This window comes from Amblyraja radiata, chromosome 15 (assembly GCF_010909765.2).
Source record: "Amblyraja radiata isolate CabotCenter1 chromosome 15, sAmbRad1.1.pri, whole genome shotgun sequence".
Lineage (NCBI taxonomy): Eukaryota > Metazoa > Chordata > Chondrichthyes > Rajiformes > Rajidae > Amblyraja > Amblyraja radiata.
Genome location: NC_045970.1, coordinates 25,397,211 through 25,420,091, shown reverse-complemented (window position 1 = coordinate 25,420,091; position 22,881 = coordinate 25,397,211). Strand labels below are relative to the sequence as shown.

Here is a 22,881-nt window from a genome sequence, read left to right as displayed (position 1 = left end):
CCCACTCCCCCCCTCCCTCCCCCCTCTCCCCCCTTCCCCAGTGTTCTCGCCACTTTATCCTTCAGGCAACGTTTCATTTATCTGCATATTTGTTTTTTGGCTGCAAAGGTTCTGAAAAGTGCTCCATAAGTTAACATTGGCCCTTTTTTTCTGTTTGTCGTTCCTGTGTCAGGTGAGGTTGGGTTAATGGTGTTTAAGCTATATTACTCGTATCTGTTTTTTGAAGCTTTCTCCCTTCACACACGTAGTGTCAGCATTGTACTTCAGCAGTGTTTTGAAAGATATGACATTGGTGCCCAAGGAATCTTGGGCTAAACACAAAGTGCTGGAGTAACTCAATGAGTTGGACGCCATCTATGGACGACATGGGTTTGCAAAGTTTCAGATTGGGTCCCTTCCTCACAATCTGAAGAAGAGTCCTAACCCCAAAAGTCGCCTATCCACGTTCTCCAGAGATTCTGCACGACCTGTGTTTAACATTAGCAGTGAATTGTGAATGTTTTCCTAAATAGACTAGCATGTTCTTGCCCCCTCCCACCCCCCCCCCCCTCCCCCTGTCCTGATCAGCACCTCTCATCTCTTCTCTCACACCAGCTACTCTCCGATTGATTACACCATCAGTAATCAGTACAATGTGATGTTATTAATCCCTCCTTGCCCTCTCCTCCAGCACTCAGGCTGCGGAGGTACGCTGCAGCAATGTATCTGAATGAGTTTGGTATAGAAGTCCATATTAGAGGATGAGCCCTTTCCTTTCCTTAGATTGGAGATTTGAATCTGATGTAAAGTGGTGGCAATGTGTCTGATGAATTGAATGAACTTGGACTGAAGAAAGCCATTTTTCTTAAGCCATGTGCCCACAAATAGAAACAGAGCTATTTTCCTTGTTCCCACACCATCATGACCACAAATTAGCAATAGATGAGGAATTATTTTATGAAGAGATATATTGTAGAGCTTGGTATGGGATGATGCTTTTTTTAATGTAATTGTGGTCAAACATCACCCTCTTCCAGCTGTTGACTCACTCACAGAGAGTCACTCTCTTCCAGAGGGTTTACCGAAACACAGCAATGAGCTTTGTGTTGGTTTAGTTAAGAGACACAGCATGGAAACAGTCCCCTCGGCCCTCTGAATTCACACCAACCATCGTTCACCCATTCACACTAGTTCTCTGTTATCCAATTTTCTCATCCCTACAATTTATGGAGGCCAAATAACCTGCAAAGCTGCATGTCTTGGAGATGTGGGGGGAAAACGGAGCACCCAGAGGAAACTCATTTGTTTGCATGAAGGATGTGCAGACCATACACGGACAGCACCAGAGATCAGGATCAAACCCGGGACTCTAGCATAGATCAGTGAGGCAGCAGCTCTACTAGCTGCGCTACTGGTATACAAAAAGAAGCTCTATAAACACCAGAGGGACACACAGTGCTGGAGTAACTCAGCGGGTCAGGCAGCATCTCTGGAGAATATGGATAGGTGACGTTTCGGGTTGATACATCTCTTCATGATTTCATCCAATCCCCCCCCCCCCCCCACCGCCTCCCCCCCCCACCCCCTCTAAAATGTCAGAAGAAGGGTACCGACCCAAAACGTCACCTATCCATGATCTCCAGAGAGGCTGCCTGACCCGCTGAGCTATGACAGCATTTTGTGTCCTTTTGTGTAAACCAGCATCTGCAGTTCCTTGTTCAACACTAAATACACCACTGAGGTGAAAATGTATCATGAATGAATTCTGCCCCATTGCTGTGCCTAGGGGCATCCTGTTTTCCAAGTCATAGCAGTACGGGTGTAAATGCGTGTGACAGATTACATGCATTGCCTCTGCCTGAGGCAGGTTCTATATTTGTCTTTCAACAAATATGTGCTGAAATATGCCTTTGCAAAATCCTCTAAGTTCACTAGAAGGTGAAGCGAACTGTCATCATTGTCGTCTGGCAGACCAGCATCCTCAGCATTGAGGCCCAAGTTGTTTTCAGTTGTCTATGTTGGATTTAATTTAGTTTATTGTCACGTGTACTGAGGTACAGTGAAATGCTTTTGTTGCGTGCTAACCAGTCAGCGGAAAGACCATAATCAAGTTTAATCATGTTTACTATCAAGCCGTCCACACTGTCGTGATACAGGGTAAAGTGAATAATGTTTAGTGCAAGATAAAGTCCAGTAAAGTCCAATTAAAGATAGTCTGAGAGTCTCCAATAAGGTAGATGGTAGCTCAGGACTGCTCTCTAGTTGTAGATAGGATGGTTCAGTTGCCTGATAATAGCTGGGAAGAAATTGTCCCTGAATCTGGAGGTGTGCGTTTTCTCACTTCTGCACCTGGTGATGGTCGTTCACAATGGTAGGTGATGGTGTTCACAATATTTAACACCAGACTCCCAAAACAAACACTTTGTTCTGCATTCTACAGTGGGAGGGAATTATCAGTTGGGTGGAGATCATGATTCAAGGATATGCTGAAAGATTCCTTGAAGTGCAGCGTCTCCACTTCTCATACCTGGGAATCTCTAACCCATTGGTTGGTCAAAGTGAGAAGGAGCTTTCAGGAGGATGTAAATACTCTAGAAACTGTGCTCCAGCAGCACACAGAAGCTGGATATAAATGACGGAAGGAACAAATCACCTCTCAAATTACCCGCTCACCCTGGCCCATCACCCCCCTCCTGCTCCTGTGGAAGTGTCTGTAATTCCTGCATGGATCCCATCAGCATCTCAGAACCCACAAAACCAGAATGAAAACAAGACATTCTCAATCAAAGGACTCACAAAGTGGAAGTTTAGGTAGAGTTGCTGCCGTACAGCACCAGAAACCTGGTTTCAATCCTGACTATGGGTGCTGTCTGTACGGAGTTTGTACGTTCTCCCTGTGCCCACGTGGGGTTTCTCTGGGTGCTCCGGTTTCCTCCCACATTCTGAAGATGTGCAGGTTTGTAGGTTAATTTGCTTCTGTAACTTGTCCCCAGTGTAGGCGAGAAGCAGTGTATGTGATCCTTAGTCAGCCTGGACTCAGTGGGCCAAAGGGTCTGTTTCTATGCTACATCTCTAAACTAAATTAAGCTAAAGAAAGGAAGAAAAACTGTGTATACTGTGTTTAAGAAGGAACTGCAGATGCTAGAAAATCGAAGGTGGACAAAAATGCTGGAGAAACTCAGCTGGGTATACAGCATCTATGGAGTGAAGGTGGGTCGAAACCCTGCTCTGGTAGATGCTCGTTAAGCATGTTCTTCGTGGCTGATTTGTTTCAAGCAGTTAATAAAAACAAATATACTGTAGAAACAAGGAACTGTAGATGCTGAATTACGAAAAAGTATAGGGGCTGTCCCACTGTGGCGACCTAATCCGCGACTTCAGAAGAGTTTGCCCTCGACTCATACTCGTAGCATGGTCGACACGAGGACTTAGGAGGTCTTTGTAACTCTCCTTCATGCTCGAGAGTAGTCCCCACGTATTCAAGGCCTCAGGTAAGTCGCGGCGTATTTTTCAACATGCTGAAAAATGCCCGCGAGTAAAAAAAGGTCGCCATGTTATTGGAATTTTTTTTACTCATGGGTTTAGTCGAGGTAGGTCATAGTAGGTCGGCATGTTATTCGTAGGTAATCGAGGGTAGTCGAAGGTAATCGTAGATAGTCTTCAACATTATGGAAGGGAGGTCGAAGGAGATCGAAGGAGGTTGTCATCATTCTCCACTATTCAGAGTCCAATTTTCCCGAAGCTAGTCGAAGCCAGTCTTCAACATGGTTGAAGGAGGTCTTCCACATAGTCGAAGGAGGTCTTCAACATGACACTTTTTCAAACTCTCCTAAACTCTTCTAAACTCGCCAATTAGGTCGCCGCAGTGGGACAGCCCCTTAACTTATCAGGTCAGACAGCATCTCAGGAAAACATGGATAGGTGACGTTTCAGGTTGGCCCCTTCTTCAGACTGATTGCAGGGGGAGGGGGAAAAGAAAAAGCTGGAAGAAAGGGGGCAGGACAAAGCCTGACAGGTAATCGGTTGATACAGGTGAGGAGCATTGTGTCGTGCTTTTTGATAACAAATACACCATGTTTGTTCAAAATACGTTGAATGAGGAAATGTGAAAATATTTTGTGTGCATTCATTGTGCAGTCAGTAATCTTTTTTTCTTCTGTTCACCGCAGATGATAGAAACGGAATGTTTTAAGGAACTGAATGTATTTGGTCCAAATGGAAGTCTATCTCAGGACCTTGACAGGAGCTACCTGCCTGAACCACCCAAGAGAACTCTACTTCAGAGGCTCTTCCGGCGGCAGGTGCGACTAATCTGTGCAAGGTGTATCTGTTGCTGTGTGTATCTGCGTTACATTGGCTGCCACAATTTTCATATTGGTGATCTATATTTGGATTTACATTTATATTTGGTGACCTGAGACATCTAAAATGCCCCGCGACTATAAACAATGGTTCTATTGTTTGGTTCCTTCAACTTTATCAGAAGCTAATGGTTAATATTGGTTTAATTAACAAAAATGCCAGATCAGTAAGTAAATGAGAGGCACAGAAACACAGTGGAGCACAGTTAGTGCCATCTTGTGGTACCTCCTCAGTAAATCTAATCATAAATCTGTACTGCCCTCTAATTGCAGCGTAATATAGATGAGAATTAACACTTTGTGCTCCAATGTTGAATTTATTTTTGAAGCAGGCTTACTTTGCTGCAGATTAGTTTCTGGAATGTGGAGTTGGTATAATTAGTTTTCCATCATAAAGCCATGATATAACAGTGAAGAACTAAAGCCACCTACATGGTACTTATCTAGATCTTTGATCAAAAGCTTAAGTGGATTTTTTTCAGCTGAATGGATCTAATTCACTGGGTTAGGGCATGTCTGCCCCCATTCTGTGCTTTATCTATCTATCAATCAATCAACCAATCAATCAATCAATCAATCAATCAATCAATCAATCAATCAATCAATCAATCAATCAATCAATCAATCAATCAATCAATCAATCAATCAATCAATCAATCAATCAACCTTTATTGTCATCTTGCAAAGCAACAATTGTACAGTGCAAAATGAGAAGACGTTTCCCAGGGAATACCGGAGCATCGCACCTAAAACTTAAACATTTCACACATGATAACAGTAAAAACAATCCAGTCCCTGATGATACAGTATAAATAATTAAAAGCAGGTAAAACAGCAACATTAAAATACAGTAAAAACAGTCATTAAAATGTCCAGAGCAGCTGATTTAAGTGGCCAGTACAGAGTTATTAAATTGTCAGTGCAAAGCAGCAGAATCAGGTGGAGTGACTGTTTAGCAGCCTGTGGCAGGAAGCTGTTTAGCAGTCTGGTAGTCCGGGCTTTGATGCTGCGGTATCTCTTGCCTGATGGCAGGAGATCTAGGTCTGTGTGGAGGGGGTGCAGTTTGTCCTTAGCTATTCTCAGAGCATTTTTCAGACAGGGCATTGTCAAGTGACAACACAAGGTTGAATCTGAACATGACAAATGAAGGAGCATGGAACACATTGAGTCAGTAAGTTATCCCCTGATCGGTTTCACGTAAAGAGTAGCAATATTTTGGACCACTTCTCCACACACATCGTTCTTCCATCCCAAGGAGAGATAGTTAAATGGATAGAAAATTGGCTTCATTGAAGGAACCAGAGGGTGATGGTGGAAGGTCGCTTTTCGGACTGGAGGCCTGTGACAAGTGGTGTGCCTCAGGGTTCAGTTCTGGACCCATTGCTGTTTGTCATCTATATCAATGATTTGGATGAGAACGTACAAGACATGATTAGCAAGTTTTCAGATGACACTAAAGTGGGTCGTATTGTAGATAGTGAAGATGGTTGTCAAAAACTGCAACAGGTTCTTGTTTGGTTGGGCAGGTGTGCTGAGGAATGGTTGATGGAATTTAAAACAGATCAATGCGAGTTGTTGGATTTTGGGAAGTCTAACTTGGGCAGGACCTACATAGTGAATGGCAGGGCTCTGGGGAGGGTTGTAGTGCAGAGGGATCGAGCAGTACAAGTACATAGTTCCTTGAAAGTAGCATCACAGGTAAATAGGGGAGTCAAAAAGGCTTTTGGCACATTGGCCTTCATAATATTGAGTATAGAAGTTGGGAGGTCATGTTACAGTTGAATAAAACATTGGTGAGGCCGCATTTGGAGTATTATGTTCAGTTTTGGTCCACATTTAGTGTATTTGGTTCAGTTGTGGTCACCATGTTATAGGAAAGATGTTGTCAAGCTGGAAAGGGTGCAGAGAAGATTTACGAGGATGTTGCCAGGACTTGAGGGCCTGAGCTATCGGGAGATGTTGAGCACGCTAGGACATTATTCCTTGGAGGGCAGGAGGATGAGGAGTGATCTTATCAAGGTGTATAAAATCATGAGAGGATTAGATTGTGTAAATGCACAGACTTTTGCCGAAAGTAGAGGAATCGAGAACCGGACGACATAAGTTCAAGGTGAGGGGAGAAAGTTTTAATAGAAACCTGAGGTGTAACTTTTTTACATAAAGGGTGGTGGGTATATGAAACAAGTTGCCATAGGAGGTAGCTGAGACATGGACTACCAAAACATTTAACAGATATTTGGACATGTACATGGATAGGATTGACTTGGAGAGTTATGGGGCTAATGCAGACAGGTGGGGTTAGTGTAGATGGAGCATGTTGGTCAGCTTGGGGAAGTTGGGCTGAAGGGCTAGTTTCCACGCTGTATGACTCATTGACTCAATTCCAAATAAGCAATTGCTCAGGGATGCAGGTTTTTAAACGAAAATTGATATATAGTTTTGTTGGGGTAAATGGAATACAGGTTAATGTAGTTGTGATAAAAATCTGTCTCATCTGTTGCACAGCATGAAGGGTTTGAAAAACTGATAGGCTTTTGAGAATTACATACTGATAGGCTTTTGAGTATTACATACATTCAATCTAACTCCCTTAAGCAGAACACCACCAAAAAACAATTGGGTAGAATTTTGGCCATCAAACACACGGACACGTCCATGTAATGATTTTACTACACACAAATTTTGAGAATGCTTCTATAAATACATCATGAGACTGTGTATGCAAGAAGCAAATAATCATTTTCCAAATTAATGACAATGTATTTGACTGGAGTAGACGAAAGCGGCAGTAAATCTTGCGGAGTGGTTGGGCTGGGATATACTGACGTTGTGCTGAAGGATTGGAGCTTCAAAGTGACGGTGCATGATAGTTTGACCGGTTTTTATTCAGAACAGAGCAGAAAACTTTCTTTGTGAATGAAACAATTAACTATTTGGAAAAGTAAAATGATGTACAACTGCCCTCTTTCAACTTACTCCAGTGTAAGCTTTTAAATAATGATTTAGATGAGGGAAGTAAATGTAACATCTCCAAGTTTGCAGATGACACCAAGCTGGGTGGCAGTTTGAGCTGCGAGCAGAATGCAACGAGGCTATGAGGCTGCAGGGTGACTTGGATAGGTTGGGTGAGTGGGCAGATGCATGGCAGATGCAGTATAATGTGGATAAATGTGAGGTTATCCACTTTGGTGGCAAGAACAAGATGGCAGATTATTATCTGAATGGTGTCAGATTAGGAAAAGGGGAGATGCAATGAGACCTGTGTGTGCTTGTTCATCAGTCACTGAAAGTAAGCATGCAGGTAGAGCAGGCAGTGAAGAAAGCAAATGGCATGTTGGCCTTCACAGCGAGTACTTGAGAATAGAAGCAAGGAGGTCCAACTGTAGTTGAACGGGGCCTTGGTGAGACCACACCTGGAGTATTGTGTGCAGTTTTGGTTTCCTAATTTGAGTAAGGACTCTCTTGCTATTGAGGGACTGCAGCGTAGGCTCACCAGGTTAATTCCTGGGATGGCGGGACTGACATATGATGAAAGAATGGGTCGACTGGGCTTGTATTCACAGGAATTTATAAGGATGAGAGGGAATCTTATAGAAACATATAAAATTCTTAATGGATTTGACAGGCTAGATGCAGGAAAAATGTTCCTCATGTTGGGGGTGTCCAGAACCAGGGGTCACACTTTAAGAATAAGGGGTAGGCCATTTAGGACTGAGATGAGGAAAAATGTTTTCACCCAGAGTTGTGAATCTGTGCCACAGAAGGCAGTGGGGGCCAAATCACTGGATGTTTTCAAGAGAGTTAGATTTAGCTCTTAGGGCTAACAGAATCAAGGGATATGGGGAAAAAGCAGGAACGAGGTACTGATTGTAAAAAGCAGGAACGGGGTACTGAACAGGGTACTGAAAACATTTTCTATGTTCCTATGAATAATGACCCCAGTCTTCCCAACACAAATTGCCCAACTTGATTACAATGTATCTACAGCATGTTTTAGTTTAGCCTAGTTTAGAGATACAGCACGGAGACAGGCCCTTTGGCCCACCAGGTCCACACCAACCAGTGATCCCCACACATTAACACTATCCCACACCCACTAGGGACAATTTACACTTATACCAAGCCAATTTACCTATGTACCTGTACGTCTTTGTGTGTGGAAGTGTGGGAGGAAACCGAAGATCTTGGAGAAAACATATGCAGTCATGGGGAGGACGTACAAACTCCATACAGACAGCACTCGTAGTCGGGATCGAACCCTGGTCTCCGGTGCTGCAAGCGCTGTAAGGGAGCAACTCTACCGCTGCACCACCGTGCAAAGTATTTGCATTTTTTATAGAAACAAAGAACTGCAGATGCTGGTATATACCAAACATAGACACAAAGTGCTGGAGTAACTCAGTGGGTCAGCATCGTCTCTGGAGATAAAGGATGGGTGAAGCTTCAGGTCGGGACGTCAGCCCATCCTTTTTCTCCAGACATACTGTCTGACCTTTTAAATGTTTATGTTTGGTTTGTTGCATGGTATTTAGAACCGTACGCTGTTGTGTAGAACAATATGGGAGGATACAACAAAATGGACATTAATGTAAGCCATAGAAACATAGAAAAACATTAAGAAAAATGGATACTGAGCCAAAGAAGGCAATATTCTGGTCATAAAGGATTGAAGGTACCTGGAGAGGATATTCTGTAGAAATATCGCCCTATCACAGAAAGGATGTGAAGGCTTTAAAGAGAGTGCAGAAGGGGTTTACCAGTTTGCGGCCTGGATTTGAGACTACTAGCTATGGAGCATTGAAGACTGAGGTGAGGTCTGATACATTTCTGGGGAGCATGGATACGGTGGACAGTCAGAACCTTTTCCCCAGGGTGGAAAATGTCAAAGACTAAAGGGCATAGCTTTAAGGGTAAAGTTTAAAGGAGATGTGCGTGGCGATTCTTTTACACAGAGTGGTGGGTGCCTGGAACGTGCTGCCAGCGGTGGTGGTGGGGGCGCATGCGATAGTGGCATTTAAAGAGGCTTTTAGATAGGCACATGGATATGGAGGGATATGGATTGCATGAGGGCAGATGAAACTAGTTTAACTTGGCATCATGTTTGGCACGGACAATATGGGCCAAAGAGCCTGTTCCTGATCTACCCCAGGCCTCAACATCATCTCTGTAACAGATCCCCATTGCCCTCTTTGCAATGATCTTTTAAATATTTGTTTACTTTGAGATGCAGTGTGGAAACAGGCCTTTCGGCCTACCGAGTCTGCTAGGACCAGCAATCACCGTACACTAGTTCTATCCTACACACTAGGGACAATTTACAGAAGCCAATTTACCGACAAACCTGCACGTCTTTGGAATGTGGAAGGAAAGCGGAGCACCCGAGAAAACCCACGCTGTCCCAGGGAGAACGTGCAAACTCTAATCAGAAAGCACCTGTGGTCTGGATCGAACCTGGGTCTCTGGTGCTGTAAGGCAGCAATTCTACTGCTGCCCCACTGTTCCGCACTTTACCATTTTAAATGCTCTTAGCCTCCATAACTCTCTGGGGCAAAGAATTTCCAGAGATTTTCCAGTCTCTGCAAAATAAAATTTCTATAAACTATCTGATTAAAATGCTCCTTATTTTGTGTTTATGCCCCCTTGTTCAAGATTCATCCACTAGTGAAAACATCCCAACATCCACCCATCATGCCCCTTACATGTTTCAATGAGATCACAACCCTTAATGTTTCTAACTCTGGCCTGGTTTCAAAGAGGACTGGTCTCTTGTACATGAGCCCAGCATGAAGCTCTGTAGTGACATGTCAGTAATGACCAGCTGAATGAATGGTCTATTGAGCAGTGAGGGACTCCTTGTGACCGGACCTCTGCTTTCAATGGAGCCGGAGATACCAGCCACACATAGGGCTCACGGTACACCAGGAATGCTGCTGAAGTGCCTCACAAGAGCAGATTATGCTCCCCATAAACCACATAAGAGCAGACGGCTCTTTCACCACAAATTCATCCGTGCAGGTTCTCTTCCTGCCCTGAAAATGGCAGAGACTAGACAGGTTATTCAAGTCATTTCGTCTTGGTGAAGCCCCATTGTAATTTGGAGTATTTGCATGCATATTTGGAGTATGATGTACAGTTCTAGTCGCCCTGTTGCAGGAAGGATGTGGAGGCTTTGGAGAGGGTGCATGGGAGGTTTACCGGAATACTGCGTAGGTTCGATGTTTTCAGCTACAAGGGGAGGTTGGATAAACATGGGTTGTTTTCTCTGGAACATTGGAGGTTGAGAGAAGACAGGATAGAAATATATAAAATTATGAGAGGCATAGATAGACAGTCAGAATCTTTTTCCCAGGGTGGAAATATCCAACACTAGAGGGCATAGCTATAAGGTGAGCTGAGAGAGTTTAATGGAGATGTGAGGGGCATGTTTTATACACAGAGTGGTGGGGGCCTGGACCGGTGGTGTGACAGTTACAATAGTGCCATTTAAGAGGTATTTAGATAGGCACATGGAAGTGTAAGGAATAGAGCAGCATGGATGATGTACAGGCAGATGAGATGTTTAAAGGCATTTTGTTTGCGGCATACATTGTAGGCGAAAGGGCCCATACCTGTGCGTTACTGTTCTGTGTTCTATGTCTACCCAGGTCCCTGAGGTGTCAGCTGCTGTGCAGATTCAAGGCACTGACATCTTGTAATTACTGAACTACTAAATACATTAAATACCTTTTAAAGAAAGCAAATTAAAGGCAGCGAAATAAGAAAATATAAATTCTTAACCTAAATTTCTTCACGTAATGAGAAAGGTTCCATTTTAGATTCCAGAATGTAACCACATTTCTCCAGTATGAAGATAGACACAACATGCTGGAGTAACTCCCCAGGACAGGCAGCATCTTTCGAGAGAAGGAATGGATTACGTTTTGGATCGAGACCCTTCTTCAGACTCTGAAGAAGGGACTCGACCTGAAACATTGTCCATTCCTACTCTCCAGAGATGCTGCCTGTCACGCTGAGTTGCTCCAGCATTTTGTGTCTATCTTCGGTTTAAACCAGCAAAGCAGTTCCTTCCCACGCATTTCTCCATTATGAGATTGCTGTCAAAATATTCATTTGTTCTCATCGATCAAAATTACTTTTTACAGTCTGCTTGCAGTGTACTGACTTGAAAACGAATGGTAAAGACATAAACTGTGGTCTCTTTTGCAGAATCATCATAGTCATTCAAACAGCACTACAGGTGTGAAGGCTCATTCCAATCACCATGTGAATTGCCATCAAGCTAATTTGAACTCTGGAGGAAACAGCTAGTCTCAGCTCATCGTCCGTGTGGAGAATATTTGTATTCTTCAGATTTTACCATTTACTGGAACTATTTAGCGGGAAAGCACCAGTTTCCTGGTAGGGTATCCATTCCACACGACAGAGCTACTCCATTTTATTTGCTCTAGCTGCCTCACTTCCTCTCAGGTCTGTCTTGGAGGTTGGGATCATGATGTTCGAAACAAGGTGGTGTCTCCTTAGAATATTGCAATAGCAAATCAATGAAAATGGCTACTTGCACGTATTTAAAAAAAATATATAGCATTTACTAGAACTGTATTTTGTCTTTATTAAAAAAAAAAGGAGGTTTTGTAAATTTCTCTATAACTGTCTTGGTTTACATTTTGTACATTTGTATTTAAAGCAAGTCAGAATCAGGATGTAAATTTTGTGCCCAGTGCTGATTCCACAATGAACATCTTACCTATTTTTTATGAATTGTGATTTAAGACTTCCTCAGCATTTAACAGTGAAGGAGAACTTCTTAACTCTGCAATAGAACATTTTTCATATCTTTTACCATATCTGCACTCATTTTATATTTTTGTAGTTTGTTATAGCTTGGAATTTTATTAAATATCCCTCTTTCTTTGGATTGTTTTTTTTTTTGCATTTTATTTTTATTTAACAAGTGCATCTTTCCTATAATTTATATGTAAATGGCATTTTAATCTGAGTGAATGTATTCTAGATTTCTTTTCTTTAAATACTTCTCTTAGCACATATAATTATTCTTTGTCAAGGACAATATGTTTTTCAATGTGAAAATGCTCAATTAAGGGGGAAATTTAGTCGGTTTACTTTTGCCATGATTGAAAGGACATTTGGTTGACCCTTACACCACTTAAACATATCATTCAATTATTGTGATTAACACCGTGTGTTGCTGGTTAGGTGTTGTGATCTGCATGAAATGTCTTTCATGCAAAAAGTAATGGATGGTGACTTGTGTCGTGGAGTTTTAACATAATGTGCCATGTTGCTGAAGCACTTCGATAATTGGCTCTTATTTCCCATTTGCAGTGTGTGCCTAATCTTTGGCATTTTGCAGAGGTGAAGCTGGGTTGTAAGCAAGGATATTCCCTTTGTAAGCCAATCTTTCTCGGTGGGCCGCACACACCTGCTAATGACTGGCTGTATATTGCCCAAGGCCCAGGTGTGGGTTCAGCTTGCTAGGTTGGGCTGTTAAGAAATGATTCATGGTGGATGAAAGTTAAAGAGAAAAAAAAGAAAAGAAAAAAGACAACTGGCCTGCTTACTTTCACTGGTTTGAGTGGAGCAGTTGGGACATCACATGAAAGCTGCACAAGACATTGATAAGGCCACATATGAAGTGTTGTGTACAGTTCTGGAGCCCTGCTGTAGGAAGGATGTCAAAAAGAAGGTTGCTAAAAAAAATCAAGGTTTTTGACTGTGTTCAGCAAAAGGAAAGACTTGGTAGACTAAGACTTTGTCCCTGGAGCTTAGAACGCTGAGGGATGACCTTAGAAACAATTGTAAAATCATGAGGGGCAGATAAGGTGAACAGCCACTGTCTTTATCTCAGTGTAGAGAGTCAAACACTAGAGGTTTACACTGAGAGGGGAAAGATGTTCAAGAGACCTGAGGGAGGAACATTTTCACACAAATAATGGTGCGTACATGGAACAAGCATCCTGAGGAAGTGGTAGAAGCAACATTTAGAAGACATTTACATGGGTACCCGGATAGGAAAATTTGAAAGGGTATGGGCCAGGTGTAGGTATCTGGGATTGGTTCAGATAAGCAACCTGGTCAGCATGGCAAGATGGGCCGATGGGCCTGACCCTGTGCAGTGTAGCCCTAGGACTCTCCACACCCATTGCCACAAGAGTTGTGTTGTGTGGATAAACAGTCTAATCAAAGTGCAGAACAGGTTGAAATGCATTAGTCCTCGAATAATATCTTCTTGTTCTGTTCTGAGGATCTCATACAGCCTTAAGAAATCCCCAGGCTGTTTTATTTTGCATAATGTACATTTTCAGTCAGTGGTCAATCAATCGATCACATTCTCTCGCTGCTTGGAAGCCTGGCAGCTACACACCAGCTAGTGAGCCGAATGAGAATTAATCTATTCCCCTTTGGAGAAAACCATGTATATATAAATGGAAAAAAAAATAGAATTGCATCCAATCCTGATAATTAACAAATTAACTTCATCCCCAATATTTAAAACATTTTTTATTTGCCCCAGCCTACAAATGTGTTACAGATCATAATGATTTAAATGTTACTCCAATTTCAAAGATTGAAGCATATTAACCAGAATATCTGTCAGCTTTTGTGAAGGGGTTGTAAAGTCTACAGTCAACCAGATGGGTGGTGTAAGGGTTAAACGTACCAATGTGAACATATATAATATCCATAACATTTACCTGGCGGGGAAATAAAAACTCATCGTTAATGTACAGTCAATTCCTGTTATTTGAATAGTCATTATATGTCAATATTGTATTTAGTTATCAGAGGATGACAATAGAAAATGAGTAAGACTATTCTCTTGGCCAAATCCCGTGCACATTTTAATCGCAATGAAATGTTTTCTGAAATCTGAATTGTTTTATATTTGAAAATTACTGTAATTTAAATAGTATCAAGCAATGTTTCATTAAAATTGAACTGTAAAATTAAGTAATTGAAGTATTCGTATTCACTTAACAGGAATTTACAAGTTTCATTAATAAAAATGAAAATAGAAAAAAAAATCTGCTTTTTACTGACTTCACAAAAATGTTTACTTGGCAGATATTTATTTAATTGGAATTGAATATTTACTAATAAATATCACCTGAATCAGTTGAGTTCAATGATATTTTGAACAGAATGCAATTAATGCAGTTTTGGACACAAAATCCATTTTAAGTGGGGCTGTGCTTGTTCTACATGTAGATCTTTTATTTAGCCTTGATGTTTTCAACAAAGGTCATTTCTTACAACCAAAATCTCCTGAAGGTAGTGATCTTTAGGTATTCCTTGTGAAAGCTTAATGATTTAGGTACAGTTATGTGATGATCAGAGTGGACGGTTTAGACAATTTACTGGATAACTGTAGAAACTATATTTGAAGGTGAGTAACTTAAAGTTACTAATAGTAGTCAATGGATAGAAAATGGCTGTAGACAACGTGCAAAAGTAATTAATAGTGGAAGGGTAACTTGTATTTTTTTCTGTATAAGACCTAATGGTAGGGTAAATGAAAAACACATATGGTTTACTAGGCCTTCTAAATAAATTATTTTGTATCAAAAATAATTTATAATTAATGTAACATTCAATAATAATGTCTCTGAACTAAGGCTTGTTATATAGCCTGGCAAACTGTGGTACCAATACTTCAGAGGCTCTGTTTATTTAGTTGGATAGGTTTAATGTGTCCGTCTGTACTAAAATAATGTGTGTAAAAAAATGAGTGCAGTGCCCTTCAAGGTATATCTGGCATGATTTTGTGTTTAACACTGATGGATTTTCGGATGGTAGGACTATCAAGGCTTGTGGTTAGTGCAGGAAGGTGGGTCCAAGGTTAAAAACTCAGCCATGATCTTATGGAATGGTGGAGTAGGCAGGAGCGTCCAAATGCCTGCTACAAGTTTTACGTCACATTCACTAGGATGTTTCCACGAGTGGGAAAGTCTAGCACTAGAGGTCATAACCTCAGAATTAAAGGACATTCTTTTAGGAAGGAGATGAGGAGAAATTTCTTTAGTCAGAGGTTGGTGAATCTGTACAACTATTTGCCGTAAAAGGCTGCAGAGGCCAAGTTAGTGGATATTTTTAAGGCAGAGATAGATTTTTGATTAGTACAGAGTTTATGCGGAGAAGACAGAAGGATGGGGTTAGGAAGGAGAGATAGATCAGTCATGATTGAATGGCGGAGTCAACCTGACGGGCCGAATGGCCTAATTCTACTATCACATGACCTTTTGACCTTATATACCAATCATCCTCCTTGCTTACCTCTCTGTGTGTACATCAAAATTGGGATGACATTAATTAATGCTTATTTATAGGTAATAAATTGCATTTTACTTTCTTTAATTTACATTTTTCAACTTGTCAACGGAGGCATAAAATAATGATATAAAATGCTTAAATGAGTAAAACGAAATGCCTATTATAGGCTTCCTGTTAATTTTTTTTGAAGTCTTGACCAAAAAGAGGCAGGAAATGTCTAACATAACGAATAAATGCAAAATACCAAGTTAACCTTGAGGGAAATGGTACATGAGGTTTTGTTTTGAAAGTGTCAGAATGATAAATTGCGGTTAACTTTTTAACCATGTTGTCATCTGTTATTACAGTCAGGAGGTCTGTTTTAGATGAGTGTATTTACTGTTTGTAATAATTCTGAAATGAATAGTGTGGTTGTCACTTTTTGTACAGTGTGTTTATATGTTTTCCCAATAGAATTATTACTGCCATTTGCTCTACAGTAATAATAATATGAATTGCAATATCCAAAGGTTTACAGCTATTTTCAGGGAGATACTCTTGTATTCTTTCCTCTCTGGTTTTAAATGGTACAGTTTCTGCCTTTGACTGATCTTCATTCTTCACAACAAATCTAAATAAAAGCTCAGTACTGCTGTAATTATTATTTTTTTAATAACATTTTTACTAAAACACGTTCTTTGGATTGAAATAAATGAGTAATACGTCTTTATTATGTAACTGTAAAATGCTCTGATCAAATACAGTTTTTAACATTATTTTAGAATGTTCAGAATCCCTGATTTTGTGTAGAAATCTCTGTTTTATTTTGTTAAAGTATTTTAATATCCTCCAGTGGTTTCTTTTCAAGAAAAAAACCCAGTACTTTGATATTTGAAGACTAAGAGTCAGCAATTAATAACTAAACGCCCAGTGGATCAACAGAGTAGTTTTAACTTGATTCAGGCTTGGATTGTTTTCTCAAGAATATTGGAAGTTGAGGGGAGACCAGATAAAGGTATATGTAATGAGAGGCATAAATTGGGTAGTCCAGAGAGGAAATGTCAAAAACCAGAGGGCATAGCTTTAATGTAGAAACAAGGCACTGCAGATGCTTGTTTGCAAAAAAAGACACAAAATACTGGAGTAACTCAGCGGGTCAGGCAGCATCCCTGGAGAATCGTAGATAGGTGACATTTCGGATCAGGAACCTTCTTCATACTGGCATTGCTTTAAAGTGATATGGGCTAAGTTTGAAGGAGATTTGTGAGAAAACATTTTTTATACAGAAGATGGTGGGTGTCTAGCACACGCTGCTAGGGATAGTGTTGGAGGCAGATACGATAGTGGCGTTTAGTTGGCTTTTGGATAGGCACATAGATATGCAGGGAATGGAGGGATATGAATCACATGCAGGCAGAGGAGATTAATTTATTTTGGCATCATGTTCAGTGCAGACATTAAGGGCTGAAGGGCCTTTTCCTGTGCTGTACCTTTTTTTTTAAATGACACAAAGTGCTGGAATAACAGCTGGTCAGGCAGCATTTCTGGAAAACATTGATGGGTGACATTTCAGGTCTTCAGACTGGATAGTCTGAGTTCCTTGTCTCGACGCTGCAGTTCCTTGTTTCGACATTGTACTTTTCTTTGTTCTATGATTAAATATATCCTTTGTACTAGCTAAATAGGTAATAGGGTTCTTATCAGTGATTTATGTTGTCGACGAACAATTGCTGACTTAAATGTGAGAATGTTATAAGCTGCCAAGTTTATTGTCATATGCATCGACCGGAGGTACAAATGAAATGACAATCTTGTTTGCAGCAGCATATCGGGCAAATAGACTCGGGCAACACAAAACTATAATTTATACATGAATTGCTCAAATTTTGAAAGATAGTGGAAAAATAAATGACTGCAAAAAATCAAGACAATAGTGCAAAACACAATAGTGGGCGGCATGGTGGCGTAGCGGTAGGGTTGCTGCCTTACAGCGCCAAACACCCGGGTTTGATTGTGATTACGGGTGCTTGTCTGTACAGAGTTAGTACATTCTCTCCGTGACCTGCGTGTATTTTCTCTGGGATCTCCGGTTTCTGTTCACACTCCAAAGACATAGAGGTTTGTAGGTTAATTGGCTTCGGGGGAAAAAATTGTAAAATGTCCCTAGTGTGTGCAGGATAGCGTTAGCATGCGGGGATCATTGGTCGGCGCGGAGTCGATGGGCCGAAGAGCCTGTTTCCGCTGTGTATCTCTAACCTAATCTAATCTTTAATGAAGCCACCAGTATTGGCTCTGCAGAATCCTCTGCATTCTCTGGAAGGATAAGTAAACCAACATTGGTGTGCTCCTTCAGGATAACATCCCCAGCATTGAGACCCCCCCCCGCCAACTACATGAGCCAAGCCATACCATTTGCATGCCCAGCATTGGACTCCCAAAACAGGTTCATGCAGGTATTCCAATTTCTGTTGTGCAAAAAGAGACAACCAGGCAGATAAACAAAATGATTCATGAGTGGGGTCAAAGCCTATGAAAAAACTCAACAGCGTTATTGATTGTTTCGAAGCCCTGAGCCTGGTCATTCAAATTGGAGAAGGGCCATTCAGGATGGGAATGAGAACATCCAGTACATGCATTCGGAGAGCACAGAAGCCCTGGATAAACAGCGGGCGTAGTAACCACCTCAGAAACAACCCATTCATTCACCCAGTCAGGCAACTCCTGCCACATCTTTGGACGAACCTATGGTTCCCATGTCAGCCTCATCAGCCACTGCGGAACTCAAGGAACCAGTGTGGAAGTAAGTCATCCTCAATCCCAAGTGACAGCATTGGAAGAAAAGGCGGACAATGGTAAACCATGTGTGAATTCAGTTTCCCATTTCCCAACTGAACGGCTAAGGTACTTAACTGAGACATTTGATCAAAGGCAGTGCACTACTCATGCCCGATTAAACATGTCAACTTTTTAAAATACCACTGAGTACCATGGTATTGAAAAGAGTGCTACAGACCCAGTCCAAGGTGGAATGCAAGAGTTAAATAATCGGGCACATGAAATGATCAATATAATCAATACAGGTTGTTAAAGAATAGCAGTTCATACCAGCAGCATCCACATTCTTGTGCATTAGCTCTACTTTGAACTTAACATATCACCATTACCAAAACATTACCAATATTACCAACTTTTTTCACACAAATCACATTACTTCAAAGAGCATAGAGTAATACAGCGTGGAAACAAGCCCTTCGGCCCAACTTTCCCACGCCAATCAACATGCCCCATCTACACTGGTCCCATCTGCCTGCTTTTGGCCCATATCCCTCTAAACCTACCCTATCCATGTACAGGGCCTAAATGTTTCTTAAACGTTGCGATATTACCTGCCACAACTACCTCTTCCAGCAGCTTGTTCCATTCACCCACCACTGTGTGTAAAAAAAGTTAGCCCTCAGATTCCCATTAAATCTTTCCCTCCTCACCTTAAACCTATGTCCTCTAGTTCTCGATTCCCCTACTCTGGGCAAGAGATTCTGTGCGTTCACCCAATCTATTCCTCATGCGTAGTTGGAATTGTTTTAATTACATCTTTAGCACTTATCGCAAATGCTCGTATTTTTATGTTCCTTGGAGCACATTTTAATCTGCCAGAAGAAGAGTGGATTTAATATGTGTGCTCAGCAGAGTATAATAATGACATAATCAATATATCAGTTTATCCAATGCACACCTTGACGCTGAAGTTGTATGGGGATGCAATAATATTATATTAACAGCCAATGTGTTGGAAATATGAATGAAATAGTGCAAAATCAGCCCCTGGTATATTATGTAGTTTTGAAGGGACAAACATGAATAGATTCTTTGTTTTAATCTCATCATTGAATATGTACTAAAATATTGCTGTGTGTTTGCTCACACAAACTAAAATTGGGCAAACATTTTTATTGAATGAAAAGAAATTGCAAAAGTTTTGTTTTTATTGTTTTGCTAGGATGTATTTTTTTTAAAGAATGAACAGCTGCCAGGCAGACAACTACATCTTAATTCAGAATGCCTCTTTACTGAAAAAAATTAGTTTATGAGCCCGGCTGGAATAAATCTGGCTAAAGGATTTCTGCTACTTCGAGTCAAACACCTTCTTGTATTCAGTTCAATAAAGATGTTCTGTGTGTCTCTTGTTACTGAAGTCCCTGCATGCATATTTATTGCAAGTTGATTGCACAAGAAATGTTTGAAGGCCATCAGCTATAACTATACACCAATGAAGCAAAGCAAAGGTTAAATATTCTGAACATCCAGATTCAAACCGAAGACTGACGATCTCTTGTATAAATTAAGTGCATCTCCAGCATGTGTACTGAACATCCACAATGAGGAAGGGCAGACGATTGAGCTGCATACATTAAATAATTAGAGGTTTAGAAAAGAGGAGAATAAGCAAAAACTTTCACATCTCAAATATTCTAAAACAATTAAAAAAAACTAGGATTGCAAATGTTTTAGCATCATATTCAACATGGATTTTATGGGTTGAAGGGCCTGTCCTAGTCTAAACAAGTATCACACACTGTTCTACCTTTTCACCAAGTACATCAACTTTCTGTATCAGCAACTGGAACATAAGAAGTAGGACTGGAGTATACCATTTGTCCCATTAAGCCTGATCTTCCACCACAATGCCATTTTCCTGGCCTATCCCCATATCCCTTAATTCCTTTTGTATCCAGAAGCCTATTGATCTGTTTTGAGTACATATTCAACGATAACCCAACAAATGACACAGCTCTTTGTGCTAACAAATTCTAAAAACACCCTTGAAGGAATTCCACTTCAATTCAGTCCTAATGTCAAAGTAGTTTTGCACAGAGGGAATCCTGTTTCCCAAATCTGGTTGTGATTTTGCTGAGGTAACTATGAAAGTTGATGAAGGCTGGGTATTTGAGGTGCTTCGCTTGCACTTCAGCAAAGATTTTGTCAACGTTCCACATGGTAGGCTGGTCTAGAAAGTTGGGGTTCTTAGGTGCATTAGCAAACTGGATCCCAAATTAGTTTGGTATAGAGTTATACAGTGCGGAAACCAGGCCTTCAGCCCAACACATCCATGTCAATTAAGTTGACTGACTTCCTGGTCCTATTTGTCTGCAAATGGATTTAACCCAAACCCCTCTAAATCTTTCCTATCCACGTCCCTGTCCAAATCACTTTTAAACATTGTAAGAATACCCACCTCTACTATGTGCTCTGTGTGCAAAAATTGCTCCCCACATCCCCTTTAAATATTTCCCATCACCTTAAATCTCTGAACTCTAGTTTTAGACTTCCCTTCCCCGGGACAAAGACAGTGAGCATACACCTTATTCATGTCCCTCCTGATTTTATGGAGTAATCCCAAAGCCCCCTACACTCCAGGGAAAACTACCTCCACCCTATCCATTTATCCTTAAACCCTCTTGTCCCAGTAACATCCTTGAGAATCGTTTGTGCACCCTTTCCAGCTTAATGCCATCCTTCCTATAGCGAGACAATCACAACTGCACACGGTTGAGTGCAGCTCAATTTATAAATGTTATTTAAGGAGACCAAAACATTATCCAGTAATATACTTTATTATTCTGAGTACAGTAAAAACATAGAATACAGCAAAGTCTGAATAAGGGTCTCAACCTGAAACTTCACCTACTCCTTTTCTCCAGAGATGCTGCCTGACCCGCTGAGTCACTCCAGCTTTTCGTGTCTATTCAAAGTTGTATCACAACCTTGTTCTACAGCACGAATGCCCAGGAACCAAGAGGTGCATACCGCCCGGACCATCACAGGTACTAACCTCCCTGTCATCGAAGGGACCTTATAGGATGCGCTGCCCCAAAAAGGCAGCCATCATCATCAAAGAGCCACACAACCCTGGCCACACTCTCAGTTCCCTCCTGTATTCGGGAACGTTAAGGAGTCTGAAAACCGTGACCTCCAGGTTCAGGAACAGCTTCTTCCCAACAACCATCAGGCTCTTGAACGTTACAAATATTAACTGCAAACTCTCTTGGTTGCCAGAGGTATTATGGGCTTTTAAAGACTGATATTGTTTTGTTTATTATGTGATCTATGAATACTATTTTCACAGATCTGATATACTGCTGCAAGTAAGAATTTCATTGTTACGTTTTCAGTAAAAGGCCTGGATAGAGTGTACGTGGAGAGGAAGTTTTCATTCGTGGGAGAGTCTAGGACCAGAGGCCATCGCCTCAGAATAAAAGGACGTACCTTCAGAAAGGAGTTGAGGAGGAATTTCTTTAGTCAGAGGGTGGTGAATCTGTGGAATTCTTTACCACAGAGGGCTGTGGAGTACAAGTCGATGGATATATTTAAGGTGGAGATTGACAAGTTCTTTATTAGTACGGGTGTCAGGGGTTATGTGACGTAGGCAGGAGAATGGGGTTGAGAGGGAAAGATAAATCAGCCACGATTGAATGGCAGAGTAGACATGATGGGCCAAATGGCCTAATTCTACCCCTATAACTTATGAACATTACTCCATTTTGGTTTGGGACAAAGACCATCACAGCCATGACAGAGTGTGGGAGTTTGGAGATAAATCACAAGCAAGACAGAGACCGGAAATGTCTATTAAAGAAAGGTGCTGCAAATGCTCGTGTAAGTCAAGGGTAGACACAAAATGCTGGAGTAACTCAGCAGGACAGGCAGCATCTCTGGAGAGAAGGAATCAGTAGAGTTGCTGCCTCACAGCGCCAGAGACCCGTGTTCAATCCTGACTACGGGGGTTCTCTGTACAGACTTTGTATGTTCTTCCTGTGACAATGTGGGTTTCCTCCGGGTGCTCCGGTTTCTTCTCACATCCCAAAGGGATGCAGGTTTGTAGGTTAATTGGCTTCTGTAAATTGTCCCTGCTCTGTAGGATAGCACTAGTGAACGAGTGATCGCTGGTCGGCTTGACCTCGGTGGGCCAAAGGACTAGTTTCCACGCTGTATTTCTAAACTAAACTAAACTAAACTACAGGAGATATGCTGGAGGGGTAGTTGATGCAGGTACTAACACAACATTTAAGCAACATTTAGACAGGTATATGAATAGGACAGATTTAGAGGGCTATGGGCCAAACGCAGGCATGTGGGACTAGTGTAGATGGGACATGTTGGTCAGTGTGGGCAGGTTGGGCTGAAGGGTCTGTTTCCGTGCTGGAGGACTCTATAACTCTAAGAGTTGACAAACACAGCATAAAGAATATGGCCCATAATTTGTTTGCAAAGGCTG

General features: G+C 41.3%; 1 protein-coding gene across 1 annotated transcript in view; it reads left to right on the top strand.

Moving 5' to 3' along the window:
• grk5 (G protein-coupled receptor kinase 5) overlaps positions 1–14,383 on the top strand; it is a 233,602-nt gene extending 219,219 nt beyond the window's left edge. Inside the window, exons 15-16 of the mRNA XM_033033840.1 lie at positions 4,149–4,280; positions 11,547–14,383. Coding sequence (XP_032889731.1) covers positions 4,149–4,280; positions 11,547–11,648 — 234 coding nt within the window. The 3' untranslated portion in view covers positions 11,649–14,383. The remainder of the gene's footprint in view (positions 1–4,148; positions 4,281–11,546) is intronic.
• Positions 14,384–22,881: the final 8,498 nt, after the last annotated feature.